General features: G+C 43.0%; 1 protein-coding gene and 1 long non-coding RNA gene across 6 annotated transcripts in view; both read left to right on the top strand.

Annotated features, from left to right (window-relative positions):
- Positions 1–9463, top strand: part of hdac9b (histone deacetylase 9b) — a 60880-nt gene extending 51417 nt beyond the window's left edge. For all 5 annotated transcript variants that reach the window (XM_030370324.1, XM_030370327.1, XM_030370323.1 and 2 more), the window contains one exon: positions 7187–9463. In XM_030370324.1, coding sequence (XP_030226184.1) covers positions 7187–7534 — 348 coding nt within the window. In that variant the 3' untranslated portion in view covers positions 7535–9463. The remainder of the gene's footprint in view (positions 1–7186) is intronic.
- A 2380-nt stretch (positions 9464–11843) lies between these two features.
- On the top strand, positions 11844–14486 carry LOC115553315 (uncharacterized). The gene is made up of 4 exons (XR_003978435.1): positions 11844–12836; positions 12950–13026; positions 13153–13489; positions 13588–14486. It is a non-coding gene; the product is annotated as an uncharacterized LOC115553315 (long non-coding RNA).
- Positions 14487–14795: the final 309 nt, after the last annotated feature.

Genomic DNA, 14795 nt, shown 5'->3' with positions numbered 1-14795 from the left:
AAGTTTAATACCCTAACATTTCGTCTCGCAGGCATTTTACGTTTCTTTGTGAACAGGTCTTACTGAGTTAGGAGTCCTCTTGAGGACTTTTAAGCTCTCCTAGACTTAGGTGCTACTTTTAGGCCTAAAATACTTTGTGAATTGCTCTTAGTGAAAAAAGTTAGGAGTCCTAAATTTAAGAGTGACACGCCCATTATTTTTAGGAGTTACTCTTAAATTCGCCAGTTAGGACCTACTTTTAGTCCTAAGATCCTTTGTGAATACGGCCCCTGAACTCCCCCCCTCAGGGGTGGTTGAGGGACAGGGGGCCAGTGGCAGGGAGTCGGCTGTCTGGCTGCTGTTTTGAAGTTTGTCTTTTTTGGGGCCAGTATTTAAATAATCTGAAATTTGCTTCTCATGTTGCAACTTAGCTCTATCGATCTATCTGACAATTGAAAATCCACTTCCACCAATGTGTAAGTGTGGTTCAGGTATACCAGGCAATATTATAATATTCATAATATAAAAACGATGCAGAAAATTTGGTTATTCAGCCTCTACTGGCCCACAACTAGATCGTCCCATTTCCTTGTTACACGCTTTAATTTAATTATATTTAAATTATTATGACATGGAGCCTTTATTTTCTTGCCATTATCATTGCATCCTTTCTCGTTAATCGATATAAATTCTCGAAACACAGTGGAAAAGAGAGAGAGGGAGCCATAGAGAGGGACACTGATGCACTGCAGAGCCAAGTAACTGATGTGCTTAAGAAGGCCTCTTTGTATATATTGAATATATACCTGTGTATATTCTGAGAAACGCTCCAATCCAAAATGCATGGATTTACATTTTTTTCTGTACAGTACGAATAATGTGGGACAATCGTGCTCTGTGGCACGATTAATAGATTACTTTTCGTGAGCGTGAGAACGGAAGGGAGGAGGTCTGCTGTACAAAACGGTGAACTCAGAGTATCCCTAGTACACTACATTTACTTTTCATGCATTTGTTGTTTTGATACAAACATAAGTAAAGGGGCCATTGTACAATCTGCGCACATCCCTTCTGAAGCCTCTCTCTCTCTCTCCCATTCAAAATGCATTGGATACATTTCATTCTGTGGAGCAGGGTTATTTTTATTTTTTATTTTTTTTTCAGTTTTTGAGGAGGTCTGCTTCAAAAATATTGACATATATATATATAACTAGAGGGTGCACTATACTATCTGCGCACACCCCTTCTGAAAGCCCTTCTCTCTCTCTCTCTCCCTCTCTCTCTTTCTCTCTCTCGTTTCGTTTTGTGGAGCACGTTAATTGTCTGAGAAACGCTTCCATTCAAAATGCATTGGTTTACATTTCCTTCTGTGGAAGGAATTTATTACACGGGTCTTTTCAACGTTCTGTTCACTTGCATGGGCACTTCACAACTTCCGGCGGTCAATTATTTTTTGATAATTCATTGGCAACGGATGAATAATGACCGCTGTCAAGGTAAACAAAAGGACTTTTTGCCTTTGGTATCACTCCGCACGTAGTCCGGTAACTTGTCAATGTAATAAGCGGGATATGTATCAACCCAAGTGCTGTCGGTTGCTTAGCGACGACGTCAACGTCTTTGGCGGACTATTTCTCTGCTGATCAACACTATGAATGCTGGTAGCAAATACATTGTAAATAAATTGCTTTGTTTTGGGAAGTAGCCGTGTAATAAGCGGGATAATGTACAGAACTTCGCCGGTCATTATCGAAAAATAAGCGCACTTACTCTCTCTCTCGCTCGTCTGAAAAACTCATTTACATTTCGTTCTGTGTAGCAAAAAAACATCGGAGAAACGCTCCCATTCGGAATGCATTGGTTTACATTTCGTTCTGTGTAGCACGGAAAAAGGCTGACAATCGCGCTCTGGGACACGATTCAATAGAACGTGTCCCAGACGTTAGTGCACATGAGCACGAAATCGTGTGATACCAGGTTGAAAGACAATGATATGTAAAGGCCCTGCTAACTGGAAGTTTTAAATGGCTGCTCTGCACAGATGAGTCCTTTGTGATGACTGAGAAAGGAGCTCTGAATCATTGTCCTGATTCATCTCTTAGCAGAGGGAGGCAATAGGGGGATGTGGAGGATTGTCTTATGTCCCACAGTACCTGCAGGAAGACACGGGCGAGATTTTGGGGGAGTTGGAATTTCCTGGAGCTTAGAGGGTTAAGGAAGAGGTTTAGCAACTGCTACTAATGCCTGGCTGAAGAGGCTAAGTCTTTACTAAAGGAGATATTAATTAAAATTGTTGTATTTTGGCTGATGAGGCTGGTGCTTGCAATATGCCACGGATTGCTGTTTTTTCTGCCTCCTTTTGACAAATTAATTACACGATAAACAATCAGGCACGGGAGATCCTGTACTAGCCATCGATGATGTGAAAATTGGGGTACAGATATTTTAATGTTGAGTGTAGCTTATCAACATACAATTAAGCAATAGATCACGACAGGCTGTGTTATGTGCTCATTATACCACTGTTAAGGGGCGTTGTTCGGCCCGACGCGCAGCGGAGGTGCCTAAGCTTTCGTTAGTCTCTCCATCGCCTTGCTCACTCCCGGAGTAACAACATTTACACTCTCTCCATTATTCAACATATTTTTAGGCTTCAGTGAACTGTGCTATTGCTTTTATACAACTACTTTTATACTTATAACCGTTTCTACTTCCAGGCGCGGAGTGATATGCAAACTTTCACAAAATGATTGATCATAGCAGTTATGTATACGCTCATTATACAACAGTTAGGAACCAATCAGATCGCTGGATTCAAGCCACCCGTTGTATAATATAGAATATATTGAAATCCTGCAATAAATGATCAGACTAAAAAGCATGTTGTTTAATCAAATCATATGATATGAAATCTTAAATATATATCTTTCTGCATTACAAAATATCTAAAAAACGTCCTTATTTACATAGAGTTGTGTAATAACATTATCCCAAATTCCATCATTGTTAAAACCCAGAGAATTCCCTAGTATTATTCACTGTTATTCTCCATTATATTTGGTTGCATGCTATTGGGGTCATATGCCCTTACCCCCTAACCTCGGGGAAACATGCCAAAACAGTGATCCAGTAGACACCTCATTTATTGATAATTGATTATCGATGATATTTATCAAGCTTGCTACTTTCACTATTTTTTTGGTGGCTTATGCCAGCCACCAATGCAGTGGATGCCAAACACAGACCTTACTTTGGTAATATTTGGTCTTTGTACTTTTTGCTTATAAAGTAATTTTTCGGTACAGATAACAGCAATGGGCTAGCACACGTTCAAAGATGTAAATAATACTATCAACAGCTGTTGGGGTAGGTAACTCATCTAATGGTAAGCTAACAAGTTAACGTAATTTTACTGCGAAAATGTCATTAGAAAGAAATTACGCGATGTGATGTGAACTTAAAGGCAAGGCAAGGCAACTTTATTGATATAGCACTTTTCATACACAAGGCAGACTCAAAGTGCTTCACATATAAACATTGTCATACAATTAAAATAAAATAATAGATAAGTAAAAGAAAAACATATGCAAAGAAATGGGTAAAATAGAAAAAGGCATTTTATTAAAATAGAAAATAAAGGCAAAGTTAAAAAGCTTTTTAGAAAGTGCAATGTATTTAAGATTTAGCAGAAAGCCATAGCAAACATAAAAGTCTTCAGTCTTGTTTTAAAGGTGCTCAGTGTTGGGGCAAGTCTTAAATCCTCTGGAGTTTATTCCAGCTATTTGTTGCATAGTAACTAAATCCTGCTTTCCCATGTTTTGTGTTTACTCTGGGGATAATTAAAGGTCCCATGACATGAAAATCTCACTTTATGAGGTTTTCTAACATAAATATGAGTTCCCCTAGCCTGCCTATGGTCCCCCAATGGCTAAAACTTGCGTTTGGTGTAAAACGAGCACTAGCTGTTCTGCTCGCCTTTGAAAAAACGGAGGCTCAAGTGCGCTGATTTGGAATGTCTGTATTCATGACGTCATCAGGAATCTCAGCTCCTCCCCTTACTCTGCCTGGCCCGCCCAGAGACGTTGGCCCGCCAATGAGACTCGACCGTGCTAGCGCCACATGTGTGTGTGTGCGCGTGTGTGTGTGTGTGTGTGTGTGTGTGTGTGTGTGTGTGTGTGTGTGTGTGTGTGTGTGTGTGTGTGTGTGTGTGTGTGTGTGTGTGAATACACACACTGTAACGCAAGTGTTTCTTGTCGGTTCTTTGACGTGTCTTGTATTTCCACAACGAGACTGTTGTGGGGGTTATCTGAGCCATGGTTGAGAAGGAATTGGGGGAAAGGAACTTTGGCTTTGACTGGCTGAAGTACATGAACTGCGACATGCCGCCGGTTGCCGCGAGGCACTGTCACACTAAATTTGTACCGGCTGCCAAATTTGTACCGGGCGCGTCATCCATACGTAATCCATTCCAAACCTGCCTGCAACAGATGATCGCGTCGTCCGTTGCCGGGCAGGTTTCAAAAAACATTTGCGCTCATGTTGCCAAAGACGAAATAACATAGTACAGTTAACGGATCGCTAGATAACACTTGTTTTTACTTTATATTTGTATTGTATTTCATTTTTTAATCAAATTTAGCTCGTAAACTGAGTGTTTAAAGCGGGTTTCAAAAAACATTCGCGCTCATGTTGCCTAAGACGAAATAACATAATACAGAAAACGGATCGCTAGATAACACTTGTTTTTACTTTATATTTGTATTGTATTTCATTGTTTAATCAAATTTAGCAAGTAAACTGAGTGTTTAAAGCAGGTCAAGGACGAAATAGCGCAATACAGATAACGGATCGCTAGATAGAAGGTTCGCGAATGTTCGTGAACCTTTCACGTCATTCGACGCGATCAGGCAACGGACGACGCCATCATCTGTTGCCGGGCAGGTTTGGAATGGATTACGTATTGATGACGCGCCCGGTACAAATTTGGCAGCCGGTACAAATTTAGTGTGACAGCACCATCGCCCGGCAGCGGGCAGCCGGCAGCAGGCAGCGCCCGTTTCAGTCGACTTCAGGTTGATGTGCAAGTGGAAGAACCAGAGACGTCGCAGAACCCGACAAAGTCGTTTGTGATTCATAATATCGTCTGGAGGCGCAAACAGCTTTTGGCCGTGATAATATGTATTAAATTATATAGATTTCTATGTATTATATGATATTATTTAGATATAGAGCTCCAGGACTGTAACGCAAGTGTTGTACACTTCCTTATTATTTGGATAACCGTTCTGCTTTTGGCGTTATGGCGCATAACACGTCGGACTCTCGTCTCTGGTAATTCTACAACGAGACTCGTATTGGGGGTTATCTCAGCCATGGTTGAGAAGGAATTGGGGGAAAGGAACTTTGGCTTTGACTGGCTGAAGTACATGAACTGCGTCATGCCGCCGGTTGCCGCGAGGCACCATCGCCCGGCAGCGGGCAGCCGGCAGCAGGCAGCGCGCGGTTCAGTCGACTTCTGGTTGATGTGAAAGTGGAAGAACCAGAGACGTCGCAGAACCCGACAAAGTCGTTTGTGATTCATTATATCGTCTGGAGGCGCACACAGCTTTTGGCCGTGATAATATGTATTGAATGATATAGATTTCTATGCATTATATGATATTATTTAGATATAGAGCTCCAGGACTGTAACGCAAGTGTTGTACACTTCCTTGTTATTTGGATAACCGTTCTGTCGGACTCTCGTCTCTGGTATTTCTACAACGAGACTCGTATTTGGGGTTATCTCAGCCAAGGTTGAGAACGGAGGCGGAGGTGCCTAAGCGCTGCCCGGCAACGATCCCTTTCTCCTCCTTGTCGCGGTTCAGTCTACTTCACATTGATGAGGACGTTGAAGAACCAGGAATGTCGGAGAACCCAACGCGGTCGTTTGAGATTCATAATATCGGCTCACACAGCTTTTGGCCGTTATAATATATATTATATGATATAGATATCTATGTAGGCTATATGATAATATTTAGATATAGAGCTCGAGGACTCCCGTGTGTTCTAGAATATTTACAGAACACGGCTAAAGGCTGTGTGCGCCTCGCCATTGCGATACATCCACTGTAAACAGAGCGCATGGTACCGTGGCTGCAAGCTGCTCAGGGCCACACCCCCACCCTCCTCCTTGACCCGCCTTGCTCCTCCTCATTTGCATTATAGCTACAGACACCAAAACAGCGCATTTGGGGGAAGCTCAATGTGCGACTGGCTCGGAGTGGCTGAATTTCGGGAACGTCTTTGAATACTGTGTTAGTTGCCCACTAATACCTATATTAAAGAATACATAAAATAGCATGTCATGGGACCTTTAACAGATTGGTCTCAGAGGATCTTAGTGGTCTAGAAGGCTGATGTAGTGGAAGCATATCAGTTAAATATTTTGGGCCTAAACCATGTAGGGATTTATAGGTTAGCGACATGATTTTAAAATCAATTCTCTGACCTACAGGAAGCCAATGTAACGATTTCAGAATTGGTGGAATATGATCAAATTTTTTGGTCTTTGTTAGAACTCTAACAGCAGCATTCTGAACAAGCTGAAGCTTCCTCAGAGTTTGTTTTGGGAGATCTGTAAGGAGACCATTGCAGTAATCAAGCTTACTAGTGATAAAGGCATGTACAGGTTTTTGTAAGTCTTCGGTGGACATGAGCCCTCTAAGTCTTGCTACATTTTTAAGGTGATAATATGCCGATTTTGAAAAATGGACATACTTTTCATACCTTTGAAAAAAAAACGTAATATTGCCTAATGATTTACTTGATATCTTGCTATCATTAATTTTCCTTTGAGCGGGAATATATACTTTTAATTTATTTAAGGTAGGCCTTGTATGCTAGTTTAGAAAGGAAACCTGTAAGCTACACCAAGCTCTTTTAAATTGGATTCATAAAATGTAACCGCAGCGTGTTAATAAGAATAAGCCACTGGTCTTCTGTCTAAAGCAAAGCAACAGGCAGGCAGTGCTCTCATGTTGTGAATACTATTCTATCTTTCTTTATATTTATATCTATTTATATTTGTTTGCAGCCTAATCAACACAGCCCTTATGTAATGGACTGTCTTATTATGACTGATAATAAGACAGCCCTATGTCACGTTTACGTTAAAAAACGGCCAATATATCATGTATCCATCTGTTCCCAATGCGGTACGCAGCTTCTGTCCAAGTCCATCGAGCAGCTACGTCAGCCCAACGCACACCTGCAGGAGTCCGAGGAGGATGAGGAGGACCGCATCAGAGAGCACAGCCTCGGCATGCTCCAGGAGGAAAGGGTGCCCTCTGGAGGCGTCATCCGGAAGCACACGCTGAGGGGCTGCAGCAGCGACGGCGGCTCCACCGGAGAGCTGGCCGACCCCCCTTGCCACCATGGGGCGGTCGTCAGGGTGAAGGAGGAGCCGGCCGACAGTGAGGACGAAGCACTGAGCAGCGAGCGCTTGGAGGCAGAGCAGAGCGCCTATCTGCACCAGCTCAAGGGGAGACTGGTGATAAGGGCCATGATCTGAGGAAGGCCCCCACCCACCTGCCTCCACTCTCCCCAGGAGGTTCACATACTGTAACATTCGCAGATTAACATGTAGACAGCCATGTGAAGTATACATAGAAGCGCATGTGTGCACATACACACACACACACAATCACACATACACACATGCACACACATGCAGATACCAACGTATATACAGTCCACACACACACAAACACACAAACACACACACACACACACATACACAACACACATTATCTTTTACCCTGACTAGGCCAATTCACTCCCTGAAACCCACAAGTTGTGATCCCTTTTCACTTAAACTGCAGCCTGGCCCTAGACACTTGGACTGTGTGTTTGTGAAATTTGTGTAGTTGGCTCTGTAAAGTAGGTTGTTACGTTGTGTATATATTATGAAGATTGAACCCTTTCTTTTTAAGAGTTTTTTTGGAAGTCTCAAGTCGGATTTCAAAATAAATTGTATGCATATGCTGTGGATTTAGCATCAAAGATTATTTTAGAGCAAACTTCAATGTGTACAGCTTTAGCAAAATTATGTTCCAATTGTTATCATTTTAATTTTATTCATAACATATTCAGAATCTGTTTTATCCACTATAACATTGACGATTATCATAATGTCCTGCAATGTTGTCTTAGGAAATGAAAAACTAAAATCCAGTCCCAATTTGCTGGTCTCATTTCTGGAAATGACAAACAAATTTCCAAACGAATATGTGGCCGCGTGACAATGTATACTTAAATCCTTAAGAAAAGGACTTCTGACAGACTTTGCACTAGCATTAATATTGCATATTATTGACCACAGTCCACTGCACATAAAGCAGTTAGAAGGATAAAAACACTAAATCTGCCCTTGGGTTTGCAGGAATTTCCAGCAGATCTTAAGCAGAAGCCCCATAGCCTGGGTTGTGTTGCGCCAAGCTCTCCTCCCTGCTGGGCTCGTACTCAGCTTCAGGGGAGAGAGAGAGAGAGAGAGAGAGAGAGAGAGAGAGAGAGAGAGAGGAGAGAGGAGAGAGAGAAGAGAGAGAGAGAGAGAGAGAGAGAGAGAGAGAGAGAGAGAGAGAGAGAGAGAGAGAGAAGAGAGAGAGAGAGAGAGAGAGAGAGAGAGAGGAGAGAGAGAGAGAGAGAGAGAGAGAGAGAGAGAGAGAGAGAGAGGGAGATTTTCATGCGTGCAGGAATGTAGAGAACTGGTGTTGGAGGAGTACGAGGGGCCAGGCCGGTGATTGATTTACTGTCAAGCAGGCTGATTGCAAAGTGAGAAGTGAACTTGTTGAGGGAGCCCTTTTTTTAATAGATAATCACTAGCGCCGTATTCCTGTTGAAATGCTTACCTCCACTAAGAAGGTTTGATGTTACCTCAAGAAAAATAACCCAGAAGAGACCTTTTTCCTTTTTTTTTTTTTTTCATTTGTCAAAGACAATCCTTCTGTTTGAAAGTGCCCACTACAGCGTGTATAGTCTGTATTACAGAAAAGTGCTCAATCAAATGTATTGTAAACTTGTAAACCTTGTTTTATTTCTGACAGTCTACTCAAAATCACTTGTTACGGGATACTGTATTTGGATTAATTTGGAAAGACAACGCTGCCTGTCTTTATACTGTGTGTTACGACTGTCCGGTTTCAATGTTTTAGTGTAAGTATCGCCACTATCACAACAATGTGTGTCTTGTTCTCTTGCCGTTTTGATTTGGTGAAAGAACCCTACTCGCCACCAGTGGGGTGTGTGTGTGTGTGTGTGTGTGTGTGTGTGTGTGTGTGTGTGTGTGTGTGTGTGTGGTGTGTGTGTGAGTGAGTGACTGTTTTTGGTAGGGTGCTTGGTCGTGGCCCTGTTCTTTGTTAAAGCTATTTGCATTTCTTCTCTTTTTCTGCCTTGTGTGAGAAACATTTTTTTTTTTTAATAAAGTTCATTCCCCTACTTGAAACGTAAGTTCTTGCAACTTTTTCAATATGATGCTGCATAAAAAAGACTGAACTCCACACTGTTTTTAAATCCAACCTTCTGTCAGCTTTGGGGCTCTATGTGACCCTTTTAAGGGAGCTTAAATCCCAACACACTCCGGCGCTGAAGCGGCGCATCAAAACAGAATGCCCCCATTATTTCAGACGTACTAGCAAACCGCGGCGACAGCTAGACGCGCGCCAGTGTGAGCACAGAGCTATTTTGAAATTACATTTAGCGGTAGCCTACTCTACTATAAAGCTTGAGCAACTTCACAGAAAGATTAACTCACTGGACTTACTTGATACACCCGAAACACAATGGTTTCATTTGAAAAAAAAGTTTGTACAAAGCACTTCAAATGGTAATTCTCTTGAATAGTATATCTTTAATGTGGTTTTAAATAGACGCATTGCACGACACGTTTTGCTGTAGCAAGAATACTTTACGTGAAAAACATATCCTGGAATGTGCTTTGATAAAGGTTTAAAGAAAGTTTCCATTTGAAAAGATGTCAAAAACACATCTGTGTTAAATACCTCAATCCAATTTTATTATTTCTGCGTTTCATGACTCCGACCACCAGACGCGTGGTCTCCGATTGGCCACGCCTCCTGGTTATCGTGGAGAGCAAGGGATTGTGGGAAGACTTGCGTGCAAGCGGGGGATTTCGACACGTTAAAGGGGCGGGAGTCTTTATATGCCCTGGATTACACATTGTTTGTGGATTTAAATGATAATTCTTCATGCAAAAAAAATAAAAAAAAATCACGAAAAAGATTGATAATGTTAGGTTTTGTGGGAGGCCGCTTTGTGAACTACAGCTCTCCGCTGCTCTCGACGCAAATTATATAAGTCACCACCTGCACTTGGAACTCAAGGTTAAGAAATTAACCAAGGTTTTCTGATATATGAGTGTGGTATCTCACTATGGGAAACGCCCCTCGCGCTGTCCCCCAGAAGCAATTTTACACTACGCCTGTCGTGACTGGCCAACAGACGTGACGTCTGCCTGCAGAGGAGGGGCTCCCTCCTACTACATAAGTCCCGTCGTCACGTCTTCTCTTCAGTCTATAGGCAAACACCTCTTCCTCGCTCCGGGCAAGGAGGGTGGTCTGGTGAGATACCTCACTCATATATCAGAAAACCTTGGTTAATTTCTCAACCTTAAGTTTTCTTTCAATATTCGCTCGGTATCTCAATATGGGATATAGTAACTCCCGTATTGCCAAAGAAGTCCCAGTGTAAACCCATCAAACAGGCATGTTCACTGATCCAACGCTCAAAACTGTGAGATAGATTAGGCGCAGTAACATCCAACCTGTAGAATCTAGTGAAAGTGTTAGGCGTCGCCCAGCTGGCAGCCACACATATCTCTTCCACTGAGACCCCCTGGTAGTAAATAAAGGATCCCCAACATAGCGATATTCAAAACAAGTTACATCCGGCAGCCTGTAGGGGTCGCAGGGAGGCGGGTCTATAGAGGTATAGACCTTCCTACTTTGTTTGCCCTGTATAATGAAAGGAATGTATTAGTACACGTGCGTGCGTGTGTGTGTGTGGTGGTAGGCGCTTGTGTTTTGTGTGTGTGTGTGCGTTGAACCTGTAGGGGGCGCTGGGATGCGGGTCTATAGAGGTATAGACCCTCCTCTATTGTTTGCCCAGTATAATCAAAGGAATGTATTAGTACATGTGTCGTGCGTGCGTGTGAGTGTGTGTGCTGGTAGGTGCTTGTGTTCTGGTGTGTTTGTGGTGGGTGTGTTTTCTCGCAAGGGTGGGGTGGGCTTGCTGTGTGTGTGTGTGTGTGTGTGTGTGTGTGTGGTGTGTGGTGGGTGTGTGTGTGTGTGTGTGTGTGTGTCTGTGTGTGTGTGTGTGTGTGTGTGTGGTGTGTGTGTGTGTGTGTGTGTGTGTGTGTGTGTGTGTGTGCGGGGTTTGTGTGTGTGTGTGTTAACAGATGTTTCTTGGTTCTTGGTTCTATGAACATCCTTGCTGTACCAACATCAATATATGATGCACTTCTTATGACAAATTAACTTATTTTAAGTCGCTTAGGATAAAAGTGTCTGTTAAATGCCCTGAAAACAGATGGGGTTATTCGGTGCCTAAAAGTCTGGTCTGGGTCAGAATGAGAGAAATGCATAAAGAACAACAGAAGAAGCACCAGTCGTTAGGGTGGCTATCTGGATGTAAGACCAGGGTCTTACAAGGATGAAACACCACGGGCGTCACAGAGATATTTGAAGTCCAGACAAGGAGAATGGGGTGAACTGGGGTAAGGATGGGGGGATTGCTGTGTGTGTGTGTGTGTGTGTGTGTGTGTGTGTGTGTGTGTGTGTGTGTGTGTGTGTGTGTGTGTGTGTGTGTGTGTGTGTGTGTGTGTTTTTGTATGTGTGTGTGTGTGTGTGTGTGTGGTGTGTGTGTGTGTGTGTGTGTGTGTGGTGATGGGGTTATTCGAAGCCTAAAAGTCTGGTGGGGCCAGTATGAGAGATATGAATAATGAGCAATAAAAGAAGTACAGTCGTTAGGGGTGCTATATGGTAGTAATACGTCGGTTGGGATGAAACACCAATGGCGTCACAGAGATGTTTGAAGTCCAGCCAGCCGACAATGTGGATTGAACTGGGGTCAGTGTGTGTGTGTGTGTGTGTGTGTGTGTGTGTGTGTGTGTGTGTGTGTGTGTGTGTGTGTGTGTGTGTGTGTGTGTGTGTGTGTGTGTATTGTAATCATGTTTTATCTACCATATTATTCTACGAATCCTCTTAGTACGTCTATCTCATGGCAAGCATATTATAGTGATGGAAAAAAAATGAAGTAATTATCCGTATAGCGATACATATAGGCCTAAGGGATATATCATGGGGTAAAAGGTGGGTTCACCAACGGTCCCAGAGGGAACGGGGGAAGATACGGACGGTAGTTCACATAGACGACTTATTATGAGTTATCATGAAACTATTAACAGCTATTCTATTAATTTCATCAATTAAAATGTATGTGTAATTAACTTTACTCATTTTCAACGGTAAATGTATAGGACCCCAAGGAGTGCAGTGTATGTGTAAACAAACATCCTTAACGTAGGTAGGGTGTGTCCCTGGTGTCTATTGGCCAGGATGCAATGACGCCGAGGGGGTGGGGGTATGGTGATGAGCGCATGTCATAAATATCGATGATGGATCGGCATCCTTGAACCATACAGGAAGACCGCTATTCTGCACCGGTAAACAAGTCTTAGCGTCTGAAAAAAACATGTGTATCTGTTGTCCATATCTGACTGACTGATGAATAGTATCTCAAACAGTGATTTACGGTGCCGTCGATGAGGGCGTGAAGCACTAAACTGGATCCACGATCACGTATGTTATTATTTTACAGTGTATAATATAGCTCTCTCTCTCTATTATTATTAGTTTATTATAGTTTATGCATGTAGAACAACGGCCTAAATCGAATTTCTGATATGTAACAGGTTCGTGCGATATTCGGCGAAATAATCAAAGATCGACGCTTGGCGATCTGACCAACGTGGGTGCCAGCTGTAGCCATGTAAGTTATTAATAGGCCTACTAGTAGTATGCATATATTATATCTATTTATTTCACATAAAAAAAAAAAAAAAAAAACTAACTCGTACGCGCTTGTGTATTCGTTTTGTGTTTATGGTCCACGTAGATACTCTACCCGTAGCACTAGCGCGTGTGGTGTAAAACAGTGGGCCCTTGGAGCCGGCCGTCTGCCGAAGAAAAACCTCAAAGAACAAGCCGCGGATTGGCTTCTACCCTGCTCACCACCATCAAAGGATCATCCACAATAAAAGGGCTAGAAAGGGGGTCGCTCAAAACGCTTTTACCTCCTGAGAATATAAACTTGATTCTCCATGTAGTCATAAACACTGAAATCTCCAAGCAAGGGGGTGGATGGTCTGTGACCGAACAGCCTGTGGCTGAGCCTGTGTCTGAGCCGCCTACAGAGACTGTCACAGTGCAACCGGATGGGACCATTCAGCATGGTAAGCAATTAAAGAAAAAGTACATATGCTATAGAGTGTGATGACCTGGGGGGCGTGATATTGATCATGTTGATTTCTTTTTTCTATTAAAAAAACAGACCCTGAATGCTCCAACCTTGGAGACCGCCAGTGGCCCCCACTGCCACCACTGACAGCTGAGGACCTCAAGCTCCTTAACGACCTCACGTCGTGGGGCGACTCACCGAGATGTGAATCGCTATCGTTGGAACAGATCGACCTCACCCCATCTCTTTGGATAGGACCCTCCAGTTACGGCCGTAGGGGGACCCCCGGTGTTGAGACAGCCTGCAGACACACAGCCTGCAGACCAACTTGACTCTGGAGCATCACACCCCATCCAAGACCCCCTCCAAGACCCACCGAGCATTGTGAGTCCCAAACACCTATGATGCTGTGGCTACACTGCTACCAGCCAGCACTGAGGTTGTTGAAGAACACAGGTCGGGGGGTGTTGTATTAGCTGTTGAAAAGAATGTGTGGGTAAATTAACCCTTGGTGACTAATGCAGCGGATGTAAAATTCCAGAACCATCGTCATCAGTGTAAACTGGGCGCACTGGCTGGTAAACGTATTAACCGTAGATTCCAGGATAGCGACGCACGGGCAAAGCATGACCTCAGCTCCATCAAGGCCGAGGTAGTGCGGATTGGTTTTGCTATTGCATCCCTACAGCGTAATCTACTGGATATCGAAGCAGCGGTGCAGGTTAACACTCTGTCTATTGAGAGAGGAGAGAGGGCACAGTCGGGTCCGGATGCTGCGAAAGTAGCGCGTAAATCCTGGCTAATTAAAGCTACGGGAGGGATAATGCCAGGGTTTGCCGGGCAATGGCTGCAGAGTTGGCTGTGGTGAATAATTCCCTGGAAAAGCTTACGCTGAATCGATGACACCATTGATTATTTGATTGTCGTCGTTTTTTTTGTTGTTGTTTTTATTTTTTATTATTTTTGTGGGGGATTTCTTTTGTTATAAACTAGAGCTGTCAGTTAAACGCGTTATTAACGCCGTTAACGCAAACCAAATTAAACGGCGTTAAATTTTTTATCGCGCGATTAACGCAATTATTTTATTATATTTTTTCTTTGTTTCAAAACAAAGAAGCAGTAGCCTGACTGCTATGTTCAAATGACATTTGTTCAAAGCAGTCGTTTAATTGCACTATAGGCTCTTTTTTTGTATCGTCCTGTTTTGATCAGTGTATATGCCAATGTTGTTATCAATAAAAAATCATTTGCACAAGGCAAGCCGATGCACTTCACCATGTTGATAAGAGAATTAAAATGAG

Source organism: Gadus morhua, chromosome 11 (genome assembly GCF_902167405.1).
Source record: "Gadus morhua chromosome 11, gadMor3.0, whole genome shotgun sequence".
Lineage (NCBI taxonomy): Eukaryota > Metazoa > Chordata > Actinopteri > Gadiformes > Gadidae > Gadus > Gadus morhua.
The sequence above is the reverse complement of the archived record's forward strand: the minus strand, read 5'-3'. Positions and strand labels throughout refer to the sequence as shown.